Source organism: Pseudonaja textilis, chromosome 10 (assembly GCF_049901715.1).
Source record: "Pseudonaja textilis isolate UNSWEBS1 chromosome 10, rPseTex1.2, whole genome shotgun sequence".
Classification (NCBI taxonomy): Eukaryota; Metazoa; Chordata; class Lepidosauria; order Squamata; family Elapidae; genus Pseudonaja; species Pseudonaja textilis.
In genome coordinates, this window is record NC_141999.1 from 24,135,025 (window position 1) to 24,156,564 (window position 21,540).

The 21,540-nt window shown below is 43.9% G+C and overlaps 1 protein-coding gene across 1 annotated transcript; it reads left to right on the forward strand.

The window, feature by feature from the left end:
• Positions 1-360: 360 nt before the first annotated feature.
• On the forward strand, positions 361-13,886 carry GIPR (gastric inhibitory polypeptide receptor). The gene is made up of 13 exons (XM_087939444.1): positions 361-424; positions 1,027-1,126; positions 3,454-3,561; positions 4,895-5,016; positions 6,538-6,641; positions 7,505-7,655; positions 8,402-8,561; positions 9,041-9,101; positions 9,939-10,008; positions 11,369-11,457; positions 12,575-12,713; positions 13,348-13,389; positions 13,617-13,886. Exons 1-13 carry the CDS (start codon positions 368-370, stop codon positions 13,884-13,886), a joined length of 1,473 nt encoding a protein of 490 aa, XP_087795570.1. The 5' UTR covers positions 361-367.
• The last annotated feature ends 7,654 nt before the right edge of the window (positions 13,887-21,540 follow it).

The following is a 21,540-nucleotide window of genomic DNA, read 5'->3' on the forward strand; positions in this document are numbered from 1 at the left end:
AAAAATGGCCCTCCAGGAAGTTCCGGCAGTCCACACCCACCACGTCCACGTCCACCTAGCAACTGGGCAGCAAACCTGGTTGCTGGTGATTTTTGAATCCCACCCCTGGTTGTGAGTATGAAAAACACTCACAAATCACATTTTTTCCAGTGCCGTTGTAACTTTGAGGGGGTCACTAAGCGAACTGTTGTCAGTCGAGGACTACCTGTGTTACACACAAGATGTCTTATTTCTGGGCAACCTCCGTTTTGGTCCTTTTTCAGGCTGGACAAGTTGATGAACGTGGGCCAGAGATCTTGGTTGAATAAAGTGTCTTGAGGTGGGAGCTTCACTGATCTGTAGCCCCCACAATTCCACCCTCCCCAGTATGCAGAAAGCCCTGGCGCTCTTCCTGCTGTTGATTCAGATCTACCAGACAACAGAGGTGAGCAGTTTGAGGATCGGTGCCCTGGGGTGAGATTCAAATTTTTTAACAACCGGTTCCGTGGGCGTGGCCAGATAGGTGTGGCCAGGTGGGCATGGCCATGTGACTGGGTGGGTGTTTCTTCTTCTTCTTCTTCTTCTTCTTCTTTTGCAGCAACCCCCTTCCTTCCTCCCTCCTTCCATCTCTCCCTCCCTCCACCCTTCCTTACTCCTTCCCTCCCTCTTCCGTCCCTCTCTCCATCCATCCTTCTTCCTTCCCTCCGTCCAATCACCCTCCCTTCCTCCCCTCCCTTTCCTTCCTCCATCCCCCCTTCCTTCCTCCCTCATTTTTATTTTTATATTGTTATTATTATGTGTTGTACCTGATGATTCTTGACTCCTGACGAATATATTTTTTCTTTTATGTACATTGAGAGTATTTGCACCAAAGACAAATTCCTTGTGTGTGTCCAAACACACCTGACCAATAAAGAATTCTATTCTATTCTATTCTATTCTATTCTATTCTATTCTATTCTATTCTATTCTATTCTATTCTATTCTTCGTTTTCAAACTTCAAAATTTGGGGGGAACGTACCCCTCTTCTCCCTCCTGTGTTTCAGGCTCACCCCACGGGGTCTTCGCTCCAAGAGATGTTGGAAGCCTGGCAAGGATACCAAGAGGCCTGCATTCGAAAGATGACAGAAGAGCCTCAACCAACAGGTGCAGAAACGCTTAGATGCTTTATTTTTTCAGTCTTGTGAATCCATATCCACCTCAGGCTTCTCCCAAATAGAGCATTCTTTAACCTTGGCAATTTCAAGATGTGTGGACTTCAACTCCCAGAATTCCTGAGCCAGCATGGAATTCTGGGAGTTGAAGTCTGCATATCCTAAAGTTGCATGCTGCCTAAGGAAATCTGGGAGTTGAAGTCACATATCTTTACATTGCATGCCAACCAGGGAATTATGACAGTCCACCCCTCTTAAAATTGCATGCTGGCTGGGGAATTCTGGGAGTTGAAGTCCACCTATCTTAAAATTTAATGCTGGCTGGGGAATTATGGGAGTTGAAGTCCACCCACCTTAAAGTTCCTAAGGGCAAGAAACACCATATGCTATATACAGTAGTTTCTCCAGCAGCCATTTCAGCCTTTCTGTTCAAAGGATGCTCATGCAGACCAATAGTTTATTTTGCAAGGTGAAATTTTCTTAATGCACATCGCAAACATTGTCCGGCCTGTCCTCAAAGAAAAAACAAACTCTGGTTTGTTTTTGTTTGTTTTGCAGCTGCTTGCATTGTTTGGGAAATGATAAAAGAGGCAGAGATATCATCTGTGTGTAAATAACACAACAAGAAGCGTTTCAGCCCCGGGGGTATATTTGCAATATGCTAATTTATAACGAGCTCACAGCCAACCCAAACGAGGTGTACGCTGCACCAGTGCGGCCAAAACACCAAATTTTGTACTGGTTTTCCAAAAGGCAATTTGGAATATTGACTTGGCATCAACCAAGGACAAACGTCTCACTCTTAACGGAGGTGGTTGTAACAGTGGTGGGATTCAATTTTTTTTACTACCGGTTCTGTTAAGTCCGGTAGATCGGTCCCGAGTAGATTCGGTCGCATTGAGAGGCGAGACTCAAAGTGCACATTCAGCTCTTTATTGAATATACAGTTCGGTTCAAGACCTGCGAGCCGCTTGGCTTTATTCAGCCGGCCGGCGGCTCGGCGGCCAAAGGCAGCGCTTTGAATTTCCCACGATCGGCTCGGCCAATCGCGGTAGATTCTTAGCGCACCAATCACAGGAGTTTAGTTAGCCAATCAAGTTGCGGTCCGTATGGACCAATCAGGATTCAGGGTTTCAAGAATGTTAATATAGAACAGGTTCTGTGGGTGTGGCTTGGTGGGCCTGACAGGGGAAGGAGACTGTAAAATCTACAGTCAGAGGTGGTCTTTGCCGGTTCTCCGAAGTACTCAAAATTTCCGCTACCGGTTCTCCAGAACTGGTCAGAACCTGCTGAATACCACCTCTGGCTTGTAATCTTTAAAAAGGGTGTGGAAAAACTTGCAATGTCTCACAAGCCCAAAAGATGGTGCAATGCACTTTTTGGGCTTGTGGGTGAGTAAATTTCAAAGATTGTTATTGCCATATTTTTGCTCTTTTCCATAACAAGGGGAACAGAATCCGTTATGCAAAAAAACCCAGATATATATTCCTAAGAAACCGGTTTTCGTGGCACAGATGCTATCAAGGAAAAATTGCATCCTTTTTATTGTCAAATGCAAAATTGGGTCACATTTTTCAGCCTGGGATCTAACTATATTTGTTTTCACCTGTGATTTTTAATGTATCTATCAGGTAATAATTATGCCGTGATGATGGAGCTTTTCAACCTGAGTTGATTGCTGCTGGCTCTGTTTTTCTTGCTGTGTGTATTTCTATCCTCTTTGTCAAAGTAGTGACGTTTAAAGCGCCTGCAATCCTGAAAAGATTTAGTGGTTGGCAAGCGGTTTGAAAAAGGGTTAAGGAAAGAAATAATGTGTCTCACATTATATCATTAATGGGTACCTCTTGATAGGCACCTTAAAGAGTTCTTCTCAGCCACGGTAACTTTAAGATGTGTGGACTTCAACTCCCAGAATTCCCCAGCCAGCCACCTTCAAGTTCATTAGCATGCCGGCTGGGGAATTCTGGAAGTTGAAGTCCATCTATCTTCAAGTTCACTAGTTTGCTAGTTGGGGAATTCTGGGAGTTGAAGTCCACCTATTTTCAAGTTTATTAGCATGCCAGCCAGGGAATTCTGGGAGTTGAAGTCCACCCATCTTCAAGTTCACTAGCATGCTGGCTGGGGAATTCTGGGGGTTGAAGTCCACCCATCTCCAGGTTATAAAGGTTGTGAAGCGCTGACCTTAAGAAATATCGATGAATGGGGGTTCTGGGGGCATGGGGTGATTAGATAGCATATGTGGATGTTCGCCATCCTCAGTGTGATGGTTGATTTCTCATCCTGCTCATTCCCTTCTTCCTCTCTTTTGTTGCGTTGCAGGCCTGGTGTGTAACCGTACGTTTGATATGTACGCCTGTTGGGACGATGCCCTCCCTAATACCTCGGCCCAGGTTCCTTGCCCCTGGTACCTCCCTTGGCACCAGCAAGGTGAGTGCAGTTTGAGGCAGGTAGAAAGACTCAATCTATACTCAATCTAAATCTATGTATGTATCTATCATCTATCTATCATCTATCACAAGGGTCTTCCAACTTGGCAAGTTTAAGACTTGTGGACTTCAACTCCCAGAATTCCTGAGCTAACATGGACTGGAGGAGGAATCCTGGGAGTGGAAGTCCACAAGTCTTAAAGCTGTCATGTTTGAAGATCCCTGATCTAATCTTCTATCTGCCTGCCTGTCTGTCTATCTTTCATCTCTCTCTCTCTCCATACCTACCTACCTATTTATCTACCTACCTACCTATTTATCTATCTATCTATCTATCTATCTATCTATCTATCTATCTATCTATCAATCAATCAATCAAGACTCTGTGGTTTCTTCCCCAAACCCCAAAAACTTTAACCTTAGATTTTCTACTATTGACCTCACCCCTTTCCTAAGAGGTCTGTAGGGGGCGTGCCTAAGCGCACCAACGTGCCTACCGTCCCTGTCCTATTGTTTCTTTTATATTTTATTTTCTTACATGTATTCATAACTATGTTTTTACTTATACCTATTATCTTGTAAGCAATTGACAAAAATAAATAAATAAAGTAAATAAATAAATCTATGTATGTATCTATCATCTATCTATCATCCATCACAAGGGTCTTCAAACTTGGCTAGTTTAAGACTTGTGGACTTCAACTCCCAGAATCCCTCAGCTAACGTGACTGGAAGAGGAATTCTGGGAGTTGAAGTCCACAAGTCTTAAAGCTGTCAAGTTTGAAGATCCCTGATCTATACCTTGGAAAAATAGGTAGATAGCATTGATTTCTTCAATTGGACTGGACCAGAACACAGGTGGCTCTCGAATTATGGCCGCAAATCAGGACCAGAATTCCAATCGCTCAGTGATGCAATTGTTAAAAGGAGTCATCATCAGATTTTTGCAGCTTTACCACAGTCCTTAAACGAATTGCAGCATTGTTCAGTGAATTCTGCAGTCCTTAAGTGAATCGCCTCCTTTAATAGACTGCTGAGAAGTTTGACAATGCGTGATCAGACACCGCGACTGTCAGAAATAAACCAATACTGGCCGCAAAAAAAAAGAAAAAAACCTATCGCAAATTGTGATTCCTGGATAAGAGCCCCCTTGGTTGGGCTGGCTGTGGATGATGGGAGTTGTACTCCAGACTGTCTGGATCTCAAGTAGGGGCAAGGCAGGGCGCTAGGCAACAAGCAGGCGATGTTTGATACAACTTTTAAAATGTAGAAGGAGACGTTAGTCGGCTGTTTAACCGGCATCATCGGATTCAACCTCTTTCTTTCCCTGGCAGTGCAAGATGGGTTCGTGTTCCAGAAATGTGGCGCAGATGGGCAGTGGGTGGTTGATGCCTCTGGACTGCCGTGGCGGGATCATTCCCAGTGCGTGGGCCCCCGCGATGATCTCCCCTTGCAGGTAAAATCTATTAAACCAGAGATGGCCCCATCATGGCAACTTTGAAGAACTGTGGACATCTTCACCTCCCAAAATTCCCCAGCCAGCATGTTGCCTCTTGAAAAAGCACCTTTGGGACACCTTAAATTCAGTAAAAATGTCACACGTTAACTAAGACTGCAGCCACAGATAATTATTTATATTTATTTGACTTTTAACCTGCCTTTATTGTTGTTTATAAATAACTCAAGATGGCAAATATACTGAATAGCAATAGCACTTAGTCTTGTACACCTTTCTCCTCTATTTTTCCCACAACAACAGTAGCAACCCTGTGAGGGGAGTTGGGCTGAGAGAGAGGGACTGATCCATTGTCACCCAGCTGGCTTTCATAATTAAGGCAGAATTAGAACTTCCAGCCTCCCAGTAATTGGCCCAAAGTCAACCAGTTGATTTTCATGCCTAAGGTAGGACTAGAACTCACCGTCTCCTGGTGATTGGCCCAAAGTCACCCAGCCGGTTTTCATGATTGAGGTGGCACTAGAACTCCCTGTCTCCTGGTGATTGGCCCAAAGTCACCCAGCTGATTTTCATGCCTAAAGTGGGACTAGAACTTCCAGACTCCTGGTGATTGGCCCAAAGTCACCCAGTCAGCTTTCATGCCTAAGGTGGGACTAGAACTCCCTGTCTCCTAGTGATAGGCCCAAAGTCACCCAGCCGGTTTTCATGATTGAGGTGGCACTAGAACTCCCTGTCTCCTGGTGATTGGCCCAAAGTCACCCAGTCAGCTTTCATGCCTAAGGTGGGACTAGAACTCCCTGTCTCCTAGTGATAGGCCCAAAGTCACCCAGCCGGTTTTCATGATTGAGGTGGCACTAGAACTCCCTGTCTCCTGGTGATTGGCCCAAAGTCACCCAGCCGGCTTTCTTGCCTGAAATGGGACTAGAACTCCCAGTCTCCTGGTGATTGGCCCAAAGTCACCCAGTCAGCTTTCATGCCTAAGGTGGGACTAGAACTCCCTGTCTCCTAGTGATAGGCCCAAAGTCACCCAGCCGGTTTTCATGATTGAGGTGGCACTAGAACTCCCTGTCTCCTGGTGATTGGCCCAAAGTCACCCAGTCAGCTTTCATGCCTAAGGTGGGACTAGAACTCCCTGTCTCCTAGTGATAGGCCCAAAGTCACCCAGCCGGTTTTCATGATTGAGGTGGCACTAGAACTCCCTGTCTCCTGGTGATTGGCCCAAAGTCACCCAGTCAGCTTTCATGCCTAAGGTGGGACTAGAACTCACCGTCTCCTGGTGATTGGCCCAAAGTCCTCCGGTCAGCTTTCGTGCTGAAGATGGGACTAGAACTCACAACCACCGGGTTCCCAAGCCAGCGCCTTAACCCCCAGACCAAACAGGCATCGGCAGGGAAAAATCTGGTTTGAAAAATCCTCTCTTGGTCATCATCCAAGCGGGATCCATTCGTACATTCCTCTTCTTACAGGGGTGCTGATGTTTTTAGATCACGAGCTCCCCCCTGGATTTCTCTTTTCCTTCAGAAACGTTTGTGGATCCTGGAACAATTCCGCTGGATGTACACCGTAGGGTACTCCCTCTCGCTCGTGTCGCTCCTTGTGGCTTTGACACTGCTGGCAGCCTTCAGGTAGGGGAAAACTGGATCCACAATGCATTGCTCCGGGCTCTGAAATACAGGCCGTCCTTGACTTACGACAGTTCGTTTAGTGACCGTTTGAAGTTACCATGTGTTCTGACCCAAATCTTTTTCCAATAATAAAACAAAAACGAACCAAAGGAAACAGAAACCTTTGAATGAGTCTCACGAATCCCCGGTTAAAAGGCTGCTGCAAACAAATTAACTTTGATAAACACAAGCCTCGCCAAAACTGTGCGAGGCTGCCAAGAATCACAGATAAGAAATATTTCACAAAAACAAGAGTCTTCAAATACCAACTTAAGATACTGCAATGTCCCCGAGGCTGAGTTTCAAAACGTCTTTGCTTCCTGCAAAGAACGTTTGCTTCACAGCTGGCTTTTATCTTCTTGAAGGAGGGGCCATCACCTTGCAGCCTTACTCCCGAGTCACCTGTGCTGTTGCAGCTGCTCTTTCCTGCGAGCAATCCTGCGTGCACGCGCACTTGGCACAGGCTCCTTGGGAACCTCCTCATCGCTGCTGCCAGCCCCCACAATCTCTGAAGGCAGCAGTCCACTCCCTAATGGTCCTGGCCCCTCACCTGAGTCCTCGCTCTCCTCAGCCGTCCTCACCTGCTGCCAGCTAACCACAAAACCATGGCAATGAAAGAAGGGATGTTGGGCTGTTTTTCACACTTACAATTCCTGCAGCGTTCCTAAGTGAACGGTTGTAAGTCAAGGGCTCCCCATGTTTTCAGACCTGCAACGTTCTGACAATCATGTAGAATTTGTCTCGTGGGATTTATGTTCCCTGTCTGGTCTTCTTCGGAGGCTGACCTGAGAGTATGGCAATGCACACCACGTCTCTTCCCCCAGGAAGCTTCGATGCATGCGCAACTTCATCCACATGAACCTGTTCCTGTCCCATGTGCTGCGAGCAGCCGCCATCCTTCTCCGAGACTCCCTGCTCTGGCTACACTTCCCCAGGGGCCTCCAGGTGGATCTCTCGGATCTTCCAAGGGATCAGGTATCTCTTCCTGCCATGGAGGATCCTGGAGTCAGATAGGAAAGAGGCAGGATGAAGGTGGGAGGAGAAGAGGAGTTGGAGGGTTCTGGGTTTGCGTTCAATTTTCCTTCCTTCCTTCCTTCCTTCCTTCCTTCCTTCCTTCCTTCCTTCCTCTTTCTTTCTTTCTTTCTTTCTTTCTTTCTTTCTTTCTTTCTTTCTTTCTTTCTTTCTTTCTTTCTTTCTTTCTCTCTTTCTTCCTTTCTCTCTCATTCTCCCTCCCTTTTTTCTTTCTCTTCCTCCCTACCTCTTTCTTTTTTTCTCTTTCTCCCTCCTTTTTTCTTTCTGTTCCTTCCTGCCTTCTTTCCCTCTTTCATTCTTTCTTTCTTCCTTTCTCTCTCTTCCTCCCTTCTTTTTTCTTTCTCTTCCTTCCTTCCTCCTTTCCCTCTTTTTCTTCCTTTCTCTCTTTCTCCTTCCCTTCTTTTTCTTTCTCTTCCTTCCTCTTCCTATCTTCCTTCCTTTCTTTTTCTCTCTCTTTTTCTTTCTTTCTTGTTCTTTCTCTTTCCTTCCATCCTCCTTTCCCTCCTCTTTCCTTTCCTTTCCTTTTCTTCCTTCCTTTCTCTCTTTCTTTCTCCCTGCCTCCCTCCTTCTTTCTTTCTTTTTCTTTCTCTCCTTCCTTCCTTTTTCCTTTCCCTCTTTCTTTCTTTTATTTTCTTTTTCTCTTTTCTTCCTTCATTCTTTTCCCTCCCTCCCTCCCTCTTTCTCTCCAGGCTGTAACTGGCTGTCGGCTAGCACAAATCCTAACCCACTATTGTGTCTGCGCAAACTACTTTTGGCTACTAGTAGAAGGCCTCTACCTGCACAACCTTCTCGGACCTATGGCCTTCTTGGAAGAAAGTTACCTCCCTGCATACCTGCTCCTAGGATGGGGTGAGTCACTTAGTTGGTATTACATTTCAGAAGGAAACTGAAGTGAAATTTTTAATTGGTGTTATTTATTTGTCTTCATACCCTGAGGTTTAATATGCCGGCCTACCCAGAAGTGGTGGGCAATTAGCAATTAAAGAACCGTGGAAGCATGTCATGATATTAAACAATCCTGGCTATAGGAACCTTCTATGGATAGTCCTTGACTTATGACCTCAATTGGGCCGAGAATTTGGGGAGCTGAAGTTTACAGATCTTAAAGTTGCCAAGCTGGGAAACCCCCTGTCTTAGGTATTTTTATGGAAGGAAAGTTATAAAAAGTCATCTTATCCCAAATGAAAGTTATAAACGGTCTTATCTTACCCCGGAGAAGATGCAGTCAATAGTTCTACCTGTAAGACAGGTGCAAGCTGCAGCTACCTGGATTTCCTTAAAATCGAAGGAAGAACATCCTGACCTGTGAACGTTTTCTCTTTCTCTAGGGACACCTCTCTTTTTTGTCATCCCGTGGGGGATCATGAGATACCTCGATGAAAACAATGAGTAAGTTTAGCTGGAATAAACCTTCCGTTGCATCTTATTATGCGAACTACAAATAGACGAACATAAATAAATATCCATGATTAGGATTATGCATCAATCCAGAACAAACAGGAAAAAAGTAACTTGGAGCATGCAAGTTACAGAGAACTTTTCATTCACGCTTTAAACCAGGGGATGTCCAGTTTTGGCCACTTTAAAATTTGGGAATTGTAGTCCACGAATCTGAAAGTCACTAAACCAGAGGCCTCCAAACTCGGCAACTTTAAGATTTGTGGACTTCAACTCCCAGAATGCTATGCTGGCTGGAGAATTCTGGGAGTTGAAGTCTGCAAGTCTTAAAGTTGACAAGTTTGGGGACCCCAGCACTAAATGAATGTTAGTCAGTCAAGCACTACCTTGTATTTTCAATTTGGGAACCAATCCTGTTCAACCCAGCAGGTTTATTACGGTTAAAAACCCACAGGTTCCCTCAGTGAGTCAGTGACCTGTTAGGGCCAGTTAATTAATGACTCGATTTAATCTGCTTAAATGCACATCCCAGAATAACCAATTGTTCTAAAGGGGAGAGGGAGGAAGGAGCCGAGTGTTATTTTTAGCTTCGCCGTGTGTGGTTTTCACGGAACAAAGTGCCTCTTTTGAATTGCCAAATTAAAGATTTCTCAGTAGACTTATTGCTGCTTGGAAGTTCCTTCATTTTAAGTCCTGCCAGGTTTACTAAAAATATCTCATTTACAAAAGAAAAAAGAAAAAGAAAAGCAGATTATTCCTGTAACATAAATAGCCTTCTTCCTTCTAAATTGTGGAGTTGTTATTGTTATTGTTATTGTTAATTTTTAGGTGCTGGGAGAGAAATGACAACCTGGGCTACTGGTGGATCATCCGTTGCCCAATTTTGGTATCAATTTTGGTAAGTCCCAAAAGAGCCAAAAGCTCTTGTGTTTTCTTGCAAGACCAGTTCCATCCTGGCCGGTAAGATTTTAATACCAGTAGTCCTTGACTTAAGACAGTTCCAGTGGTGGGATTCAAATTTGTTTACGACTGGTTCTGTGGGCATAGCTTGTTGGGTGTGGCTTGTCACCCTTGAGCCTGATTTCCCACCCCTACCCCCTGCGTGTATCGTAATTCCTATTCTCCAACGGGACACCTCCATAGCCAAGAGTCATCAATCATGCTCTCCAGTTAGAATTTTGTGCGGCAGAAACCTCAGTCACCTAGTTACCATCTTTGAAAAACTATTTATGGAATGCACTTTCAATTTCCAAGCTGCCGCACTGCTCCCCTTTCCCTTTCTGTTGGCAACTCTAAAAAGAGCATAGAGATATTTTATGAGTTGACATTTGGCTCCCCTCACTTTTTAAAGGTGACCTTGTGTACAACACACACACACACAAAAACAATTTATTGCAGGGTTGCGAATACCCCCCACCCCACCCCACCCCGCAGGCTTGGTTGGGTTTTCTGCATGGAACCTTGTCACAAGGTGATCACTGAACAACTGTCTCGCTTAACAACAGACATGTTGGGCTCCATTGCAGTCGTAAGTCACCAGTACAAACTGCCAAGAAACCCTGAGCTGGTTTTCTGCATGATAAGTAGGTGACAGGTGACAGGAGTAGGCTTAACAGGAAGGCAAACACTAAAAACACATTCCTAGATTTATTATACCTGTATATTGGTTTGTTTTCTGCATTCTTGCTTTTTTTTACTAGGTTTTGAAATGAGTCTTTTAAATTCTTGTTTCTACCTGTATGCTTTTCCTTGGGAAAAAACGGAGATGTGGAATTGAGGCTCCTCCCAAGTAAAAAATAATAATATCTTCAACTTCCTTTTCCATCCAGATTTCTGGGGGCTGAAATATAAATGGGATAAATATAAATTTTGCGCCATCTGTCAGAAACCATGTAAAACAGAATTTATTTATCTTAGAAACTTTCAGTTGATGGCTGGGGCATGCTGGGAGCTGAAGTCCACAATTTTAAAGTTGCTGTCTGGGGGATTCTGGGAATTGAAGTCCACACATCTCAAGATTGCCAAGTTCAGATACACTGGTCTAGAAAAAGCAAAAGTCCAGATGTGATGGGTGCCCATAGAATGGAGCTACATTTTGGGAGGTTTTTTTTTTTTAACTATGCCGTGCAACGTTTATAGTAGTTTCTTTTAACATATCATGGGTGCCTCTGTCGAAGTGCTCTAGAGTCTACTGGATGAACGCAGCAAAACTGGGATTATTTGTGAAGATCCAAATTATTTTTTTTTCCCACCCTTAGGTTAACTTCGTGATTTTCATCCGGGTGCTTAAGATCGTGAACTCCAAGCTTCGGGCCCAGCAAATCCATTACACGGATTATAAGTGTAGGTGAGGAATTAACGTCCAGATAAGACGGAGCCATGATGGGGTGGGAAGGCCAGAAGAATTTTTATTTCTGTATGTATTTATTCCCTGCTTTTATTATTTTTAAAAGCAAAGTGGCAAGCGTGCCTAATATACCCTCCAACCTCCTTTTATCCCTCCAACAACAACCCTGTGAGGTGGGTTGGGATGAGAGAGAGAGAGAGAGGGACTGGCCCAAAGTCACCCAGTCGGTTTTCATGCCCAAGGTGGAGCTAGAACTCACCCCCTCCTGGTTTTTACCAGACCTTCACCAGAAGGCCAAGCTGGATCCCATCCCTGGGTTTGGCTTTGGGTGTGAATAGAATAGAATAGAGTAGAGTAGAGTAGAGTAGAGTAGAGTAGAATAAAGTAGAATAGAATAGAAAACAGTAGAATAGAAGAATAGAATAGAATAGAATAAAGTAGAGAAGAATAGAATAGAGAAGAATAGAATAGAGTAGAGTAGAGTAGAGTAGAGTAGAGTAGAGTAGAGTAGAGTAGAATAGAATAGAATAGAATAAAGTACAGAAGAATAGAATAGAGAAGAACAGAATAGAATAGAGAAGAACAGAATAGAATAGAATAGAATAGAATAGAATAGAATAGAATAGAATAACAAGAGTTAGAAGGGACCTTGAAGATCTTCTAGTCCAACCCCGTTTAGGCAGGCAACCCTACACCACTTCAGACAAATGGTTATCCAACATCTTTTTAAAACCTTCCAGTGTTGGAGCATTTACAACTTCTGGAGGCAAATAGTTCCACTGGTGAATTGTTCTCACTGTCAGGAAATTCCTCCTTATTTCTAAGTTGCTTCTCTCCTTGTTTAGTTCCCATCCATTGCTTCTCGTCCTGCCTTCTTTTGGTGCTTTGGAGACTAGCTTGACTCCCTCTTCTTTGGGGCAGCCCCTCAAATATTGGAATCCTGCTATCATGTCCCGCCTAGGCCTTCTTTTCGTTATACAACACAGTGCGCGTGTGAATGTTGTCTACAGTCCCTTTTGCAGTCAGACGACAAATGCTTAAAACGCAGCACCCACGTTTCCCAGCCGGAACGACAGGTGAGCTACGCTAAGGCCTCTCTCTCCTTCTCCCTGCTCAGGTTGGCCAGGTCGACTCTGACCCTCATCCCGCTGCTGGGCACCCACGGGGTGGCCTTCGCCCTGGTGACAGAGGAGCAGGCCCTGGGCCCCCTGCGCTACGTCAAATTCTTCTTTGAGCTCTTCTTCAACTCCTTCCAGGTGAGGCGGCAATTGGGGAAGCAGCCATAGAGTTTTTGGGATTAATGACAAATAGTCCTCGACCCGCGACCGCAGTCGAGCCACACGAAACTTCTGTCGCTAAGCGAGACATCAGTGGAATGAGTTTTTCCCCGCTTTACGACCTCTCTTGCCGCAGCTGTTCGGTGAAATCACGGCAGTTGTTCGGCTAGAAAAAGGGGATTCATTCAGTGAATCTGGCTGCCCCTTTGACTTCGCTTGTGATCGCGTGATTCTGCGATGGTCATAAAGAGGAGCCGGTCGCCGAGCTCTGAATTTTGATCATGTGACCAACAGTCATAAGTGTGGAAAAAGATCCTAAGTCACTTTTCCCAGTGCTGTTGTAAGTTCAAACAGTCATTAAATGAATGGCTATAAGTCAAGGACTACCTGTCATTAGATTTATACAGCTCTGTAATTAGAAGCACAAGGGAAAACCCAAATGGTGTTTTCTTTAAAGGATAAACTCTCCAGAACCGGGCAACCTCTAAATTTAAAAAAAGAAAACCAACCCCAATTTATCACAGCTGGTGGGCTTTTCTTCCCCAAAGGGGCCTGAAATTGCTTAAAACCAGCCAAATAATTCCATTTTTTTTTCTTGTTTGTTCATTTTCAGGGTTTGTTGGTGAGCACGCTTTACTGCTTTGTCAATAAAGAGGTAAGTCATTCTCCAGCTGAACCTTTTTGCGATGCAGGCATAAGGCTGAGGCCTGGCTGCTCAGGGGTCTCAGAGGGCTGGGAGGGAGGCTTAAAGAATCCCAGAATTGGGCAGGTCTCCCTCGAGGTCATCCAATCCAACCCCACGTCACTTCTGGAACTCAAAGGAAACCAGTCGTCTGTTTATGAAAAACAAGTGGAAATCTTTCGTTTCTCTTCTTTCTCCAGGTCCAGTCCGAGATCCAGAGAAACTGGCGGATGTGCCAGGTGAACATCGGCCTGCTGGAGAGACCGGGATGCCATTTTGGCCCCTGCTGTTCCTGGTGCAACCGAAAAAGCCCGACCAGGAAGCCCAGCTGTGCTCAGATTTACATCCAAGTAGAACCCAATGTTGCCCCGAGGGACTTGGACAGTGGGGTGGGCACTCCGTTCCAGCAGGCGCCCGCAAACTACAACTCCCATTGGTACATCCCCGTCAGGATGAAAGCGGAGAACTAGCACAGCGACCGTGTCTTCAAGACCAGGGCTGAGACCGGCTCCCTTTCAGCAGTGGTGGGATTCAAAAAAACTTTACTACCAGTTCTGTTGGCGTGGCGTGGCGTGGCTTGGCGTGCGTGGCAGGGGAAGGTTACTGCAAAATCCCCCTCCCCTCCCCACCCCACTAACCTGCTTTCCAGCTCTGTTCTCCTGTGCAGGGCAACCAAAGGACACGCAGCCAATCAGGTGGGACTCGATGGGAGGCAGAGAATAGATGGGGTTGGTGGGGCCAGGCAGAAGGTGATACTTGCCGGTTCTCCGAACTACTCCAAATTTCCGCTACTGGTTCTCCAGAACTGGTCCGAACCTGCTGAATACCACCTCTGCCTTCCAGATGTGGGGAAAGTCTGCCCGCCATACCAAAAATGAAGAGACCTTCAGATAAGACAAGAAGCCAATGCAGCTGTGAACATCTGGAGGAACAGGGGAAGAAAATTGTCCCTTGCCTGCAGGCAGAAAAAAAGTGACCTTTAGGCGACTCACCATGAAAACTTTGGAAACTACAAGATTTTACTTTGCCTTTTTGGGTGGGTTACTAAGACAGCAGGTGAGACTTACACCCAGCTGTTGTGACAGACACAATCTGGAACAACGGGTCGGAACTTTTGTGATCTTGAGATCTCACAATGACTTTACACAAACACCATATTTTGTTTGGGGCAACAGCATAGAAATGGTTTTCCAGTGCCTGCGTTCTGAGATTTCACGTTCCCATCCCATTGTCACTCTGGACTGAAATCAGAATCCAAGATGGGGCAGGACCTGAATTACAAAAGCTCTTGGATCTGCTGCTAATGTCAAAATCCCTCTGGATTAAAACTGCTGAGATCAAGAGGAGTTACAAGAATTATTTTGTTGACCTCAACTGGTGCAGACTTAAACTGTGGTGCCCAAACCCCCAGGGCTGATGCAATCTGCTAAAATAAGATATCTCATCCAACCTTCAGATTTCTGGATACAGGAATATATTGACGGGTTCCTTGAATTAACTGTAAAACCAATGGACACATTTTCACTGGGATTTCCAGGTTCCTTGAAGACATAAGAAGTTTGGGACTTCTTATGACGTAGTTTTCTTGCAAGTTAATCTCTTCCTGGTGCAATATTTTATTTATTGTTGTGAATTAAAAATGGTGGTCTCTGCAGCTTTTGTGGGCACAGTGCAATTATTGCCTAGATAACTCAACTGGAGATCCTGTGTTTACTTGGATTGGAGTGGATTTGGGGTAGGTGATGGCTGGGGAATTCTGGGAGCTGAAGTCCATTGCTCTAAAGTTTATCAATTATTACAAGTGTTTTGGAACCTTTACCCAATTAAGTTACATTTAGAGTTACTTAAAAGCGGCTTAGTTTTAATGCAAACCGAAGAGTTAATGCCAGAAACAGAATCAATAAGGATATTTGCTTGTTCACCATAATAAATTTTGGTCAACTTTTGGTCAACATTATATAAAATGTTGGTCAATCAACGAGAATTGGATAAAGTTTTACAGAGGTCAGAGAGAAAAATGATTACCAAAATGTACAAGTATTTGTTCAGATATAAATTGGAAGAAGAAATTGTGAAGGAAACAATGATAACCTGGGCCAAAATTTTTGGATACAGTATTAATTTGGAAGATTGGGAAAAATCTGTGGAAAATAAATTATAAATTAACTCTGTCAGCAACTTATAAGGAGAACTTATATAAAACATTTTATTGCTGGCAATTACCACCAGAGAGACTTGCAAAAATGTTTCCCAATAATTCGGCAGGCTGTTAGAAATGTGGCTATGAGCAGGGAACCAACTGTGGTATGTGGTGGAGCTGCCCCAAAGCAAAAAAATATTGGTGGAAAATTAGAAATTGGCTAGAAGAAATTCCAAATGTTAAAATTGAATTGAAACCAGAGATATGTTTATTAGGAATTTTAAAGCAAAAAATTAGTAAAAAAATATTATATATTATACTCCATATATTAACAGCAGCAATGCTTGCCTTTGCACAAAATTGGAAATGCGAAAATACTGCTCCCGATGTTATGATTATAAAGAAAATTTTGGAATGCGCAGAAATGGATAGGTTGTCAATGGAACTTAAAAACAAAGAGGAGTTAGAGTACTATGAGATTTGGAATTTATGGTACAGTTGGTTGGAAGGTAGACATGAAATGAACAAAAGAAAGTCAAATAAGAAGTTATGATGGAAATTAGTAATATCACATGCAATCAGATATACATTTGTAATATATAACTAGATGAAGCTTTGTGTTATATATTCATGTAATAAGTGTGAATGATTATTTTACATAATTTGAGAGATATCAGATTGAGTGAACACTACCATGCTCACATTGTGATAAGCAGAAAGTTTGGTTTTATTGTATTTGTATAAAGTTGCTCAATAAAGTATTTTTCTCATTAAAAGTAAAATAAAATGTCGGTCAACTTGGTCAGATGCTTAATCTGAGGTTTAGGTTCACCTATCCCAGTAGGATCAGTTGATTTATTACCCACAGTCATTTATAAATCCCAGTTATTATGGCAGGTAGAATGGAGATTTTTGAATAACAGAGTAACAGAGTTAGAAGGATCCTGGAGCTCTTCTAGTGAATCTAGAACCCCACAACTTCTGGTGGCAAGACATCCCACTGATTAATTGTTCTCCATGTCAGGAAATTCCTCCTTAGTTCTAGGTTGCTTCTCTCCTTGATTAGTTTCTGTCCATTGCTTCTTGTCCTGCCCTCAGGGGCTTTGGAGAATAGCTTGACTCCCTCTTCTCTGTGGCAGCCCCTCAAATAATCTTTTATTTCAAAATAAAATTTCCTGAGGAAAGATACTAGATCCCCCACCCACCCCCCAAAAAACCATCAGACTTCAAATAAGACTAGCTGTCAACTCATAAAAAATTTCTGTGCCCATTTTATAGTTGCCAACAAAAAGAAAGAACGGTGCAACAGTTAGGAAACAAAAGTGCATTCCATTCATATCTTGCAGAGATTGTAACTAGGCGACTGAAGTTTCTGCTGCAGCAAATCTCTAATTGGAGAACATGATTGATGACTCTTGGCTATGGACGTGTTTCATTGGAGAATATGAATTATGATACACCCAGAGGGGTGGGGGTGGGGAAACCAGGGTCAAGGATGACAGTGAATTACGTGTCTCAGAATTGGGGGGAGGGGGGGCGCACAGGTCATACAGGTCATGTTAGCTCCTAATAAATCCTCTGGAGTTTTTGAAGCTTGGCTCCAAGCTCATGATTTACAGTAATTAGGGCCACTGCTGGAATCCTGACACTAGCTAGTGGGGGAAAAAGTGTTTCCAGACTCCTGATTTTTTTTAAAAAAAATCATGGTAGGTAGACTAACACGGATCTCCTCCGACAATGACTCGATACCAAACTAACCCAACATTTAAGAAACAAGGTTCTAAGCGTACGAAGTTAAGATAATAATAAGCTTATGACTAACTCCAAAGACAATGCTAGATAAGAACGACAAAGGACATAATAAAATGATCTCTTTGTTTGGCAAGATCTGGAGATTGCCACAATCAGGACTCTGGGACCGTAGATGCCATCGTTCAAGGCAGTTCAAAGGTTCCATGATATCAGCCAGATTAATCACTCATCAAGAGACCATAGGTGTATCTGCATTCTTCGGAAAGGACTTTGGAAGAGGAACAAGAGATAAGAAAGGCAGGAATCAAAAGTCGATTTTTTCAAAGTACAGGCTGAACGGGAGTGTCCTCTTCCTCTTTTCTTTTTTTTTCAGCCTTCCTTTTATGAAGCAGCAGACCGCCACAGAAGGCAAATTTAAAAAATCAGAAAGTATTACACAAAATAACCCATGCTGTCAGGATTCCAGCAATCGCCCTCATTGAATAATGATTCTCGAGCCAAAGTTCAAAAAACTTCAAAGGATTTACTAGATACAACAGTGGTGGGACTCACCTCTGGGGGGAGGGATGAGTCTGCCTAGCGAGATGAGGTGGACCAATGTTTGCTTTCATGGTGTGGAGACCATAACTTGGTCCTCAACACCGATAAGACCAAGGAGCTCATAGTGGACTATAGAAGGAGCAGATCAGGCCTCCAGCCCTGGCTTCTCAATGGAGACCGAGTGGAGCAAGTGGCCAATTTTAAGTTTCTGGGTGTTATCCTAAAAGAGGACCTGACCTGGGGTGCCCACATTGCAGCCCTGGTCAAAAGGGCCCAGCAGAGATTAGACTACCTGAGGTTTCTCAGGAAATGACAACTGGATGAAAAACTGTTGGTGACCTTCTACCGCTGCACCAGAGAGAGTATCTTAACTTACTACACCCCTGTGTAGGGTTTGCCACTTGCACAGGGGCAGATAGGACAGCACTCCAAAGGGTGAACATCATTGCCCAGAGGATCCTGGGTTGTCCTCTCCCCTCTTTGGAAGAGCTTTACAGCTCCCGCTGCCTTAAGAAAGTTCAAAACATTCTCCAAGATCCATCTCATCCAGGTCTCCCTTTTTTTTGAACTATTACCATCTGGAAGACGGTACAGGACAATAATAAAAACAAGGACAAATAGTCTGAAAAACAGCTTCTATCCCAGGGCAGTAACTCTATTGAATTCTACTGTATAGTGCAATAATAATGCAATATCAGGGGTTTTCAATTCAATGTAGAGAATGCGAAGGAGGTGTGTTTGTGTTTTATTTTTATAGTTACAATGCGCGCTGAAGATGACATTTAGTTTCGTTGTACAATGTGCAATGACAATAAAGTTAACTAACAACTAGAGGTGACATCCTGGCACTGCCCTGTATGGAGCCAACTCTGGCATACGTAATTTGCAGTCCCCTGTAATCCTGTTTCCCCCCCTCCCCCCCGGGTATGTCATAAATCAGATTCTCCAACTGAGCACCTTCACAGTCTGGGTGTCCTCATTCATGTTCTCCCATGAAATATATCGGTGGGCAAAAACTCTGGTATTTCAGTTATAATCTTTTAAAGATAAGAGTTGGAATGTACTTCCACTTTCAACTGCTCTTCCAGATTTCCTTCCCCGCCACACACCCTTTTTTATGGCAACTACTAAAACAGGCACAGAAATGTTTGATGAGCTGACATCATCTGCTTCTGGAGGGATAGTCAAGATAAGCGACCGAAACTAAAATATCGATCGAGTGGCATTTTCTCTCTCCAGATTCCCTGCTGTGCCTGATGGATTGTCATGCAGTAATGATTGATTAGTAGTCCTCGACATATGATCATAATTGAGGCCAAAGCTTCCGTTTGTTACTGTGATGACCCAGAGTGTAACACAAATGTAACAAACTCCAAAATGTAAATAAATGTCCTTTAGTGCCTCCAACTTGGCCCCACTGTTCAATAATTCTCAGTTGGAGATAAAATGTATTCAAAAACAGTCTTCAAAAGAAAGCAATACAGTCCAAACTTAATGATCAGATAAAGGTGAAATAAAAAACCCAAAACAATCTACTACAAAGGAAATTCCACAACTGGACCTGGATAAATAATTACCAACTTCAAGGGACAGTCTGTTGGAAGGACGCCAACCAAGATAACTTCAGCCCAAAATAACACATGCCCGTCTCTCTTATATACTATTCTCCCCAACCGCAACTAATGAGGGGGATCATGGCCGCTTCTTCTCTTGTAAGCCAAGTTGTTTCCTTCTCCGTTCCTCCCTGTACGTCCTAGGATGGAGAGGGGATGGGTCTGAGTCCTCCTCTGCCCACTGTCCAGCTGGCCTGTGCCCTTCTCCAGCCTCCTCCTTACCTTCTTTTCTTCTCTCTATTTATTTATTCCAATAAATGAGAATGTTTGTTCTGATATTAGTTTAGTTTAGTTTAGTTTAGTTTATTGAAGCTCATACAACGAAGTCAAACACCTTCTTCATGACCATGAAAATAAACACCAATACACATCCTTCACACTCCACACATTAAACCGAAAACCCCCAACACCGCACTAACACTGCACTATACAGCAGAATTCAAAAGAGCTACTGCCCTGAGATATAAGCTGTTTTTCAGCCTGTTTATCCTTGTTTTTATTGTTATTTTGTACTGTCTGCCAGAGAGTAATAGTTCAAAAAAGAAGGAAAAAGGGGGTGACCAGGATAAGCTGGATCTTTGAGGATGTTTTGAACTTTCTTAAGGCAGCGGGATCTATAAAGCTCTTCCAAAGAGGGGAGAGGGCAACCAAAAATCTTCTGGGCAATGACATTAACCCATCTGGAGTGCTTTCCTATCTGCCCCTGTGCAATTGGCAAACCATAGAAAGGTGCATTAAGATACTCTCTATGGTGCAGTGGTAGAATAATATAGATTCTGATGGGTGAGAGTATTATTTATTCTATTCTTGTACAGGGGTTACAAACTGTTCATGCAAAATCCTAAGGCAGCTTTCACCTGTAGCTGCACGATGCACTACAGCTAGTCCTCGACTTACAACAAGTTCATATAAGCGACCGTGCAAAGTTACAACAGCACTGAAAAACGTGAGTTATGACCATTTTTCACACTTATGACTGTTGGAAGAATTATCCTTCTGGATTCAGTTCCAAATGGGGAAGAAAGACACTGGAAACATGGAGGCTGTTTGGAAAGATGGTTTAATGGTGGACAGGACCACCTGGCTTGGGGCTCCAAAGTGAAAAGGACAATCCCATGCTTCAAGAGGTTGGGTGAAGGAAAAGAAGGAGGGGCAGGATGTTGAGAGACCCTTAATTTTATACGCTCTCTTGGGCCCCGTCTTAGTGTTTCCTGTTCCTCTGTAAGAAATGTATTGGCTGTCATTGGCTGTCAGACTCCTGAGGCCAGGGGATCTTAGCTGGACCACATGGCTTCACCTGAGCGATGGCTGATGCAATCTTCCCAGGCCAGGAGATGAGATGGGTAAAGGCCCTTTGTTATGTAGAATAGTCTGGCCCAGGCCTTAATGGCCTGGCCATTAACAAAGGTGGGGGCTGAGTTTCTGCCTCTCTGAGTTTCTACTTTCCTTTTTAAGGGAGATATTCTGCCTTTTTAAATATTTCCTAGGATATTTCATTTTCCTAAGAGAGGGGTGGGTGCTAACTTCCTACATGACCGTTGCAGCATCTCCCTGGTCCTGTGATTTACATTCGGGTGCTGACTCATATTTACGACGGTTTGCGACTTTCTGACGGGCCAAGTCAACAGGGAAGCCAGATTTCACTTAACGGCCGTGGTTTTACCGCTTTAACAACGGTGGCAAGGAAGGTTGTCAAACGGAGCAAAATTCACTTAACGAATGTCTCGCTTAGCAACAACCACAAATTTGGGGCTCAGTTGTGGTTTGGAAGTCCAGGACTATCTGTCCATGCTCAGAGGCACCGAATTTTTGAGCCTAAGCAATGCAACTTCCCCCCCCCCAAAAAGAAGAATCCTGCATGATTGCAAAACTCCAGGGAAAAAAAAAAAAGGAAGGTGTGGGGGGTCTCTATTCTTTATTATCAGCTGGTTCAATTAGGAGGGGGAAAAAAATCCTCTTCCCCCCCCTCAAAAAAAAAGCTTTCCTGTCCTTCCCATCCGCACGGCTGCACCAGAGGCTGCCAATGCAGCTCCAAGAACTCTAACTCCCAGAGGCCTTCGCGACTCGGGATCCCGAGCG

Excerpts from the sequence above, each read along its gene's own strand:
- GIPR (XM_087939444.1), top strand. The coding sequence starts at position 368 with ATGCAGAAAGCCCTGGCGCTCTTCCTGCTGTTGATTCAGATCTACCAG. Across the intron at positions 10,009-11,368 it reads CAATTTTGGTATCAATTTTG|GTTAACTTCGTGATTTTCAT; the intron begins GTAAGTCCCAAA and ends TCCCACCCTTAG. Across the intron at positions 13,390-13,616 it reads ACTGCTTTGTCAATAAAGAG|GTCCAGTCCGAGATCCAGAG; the intron begins GTAAGTCATTCT and ends TTCTTTCTCCAG.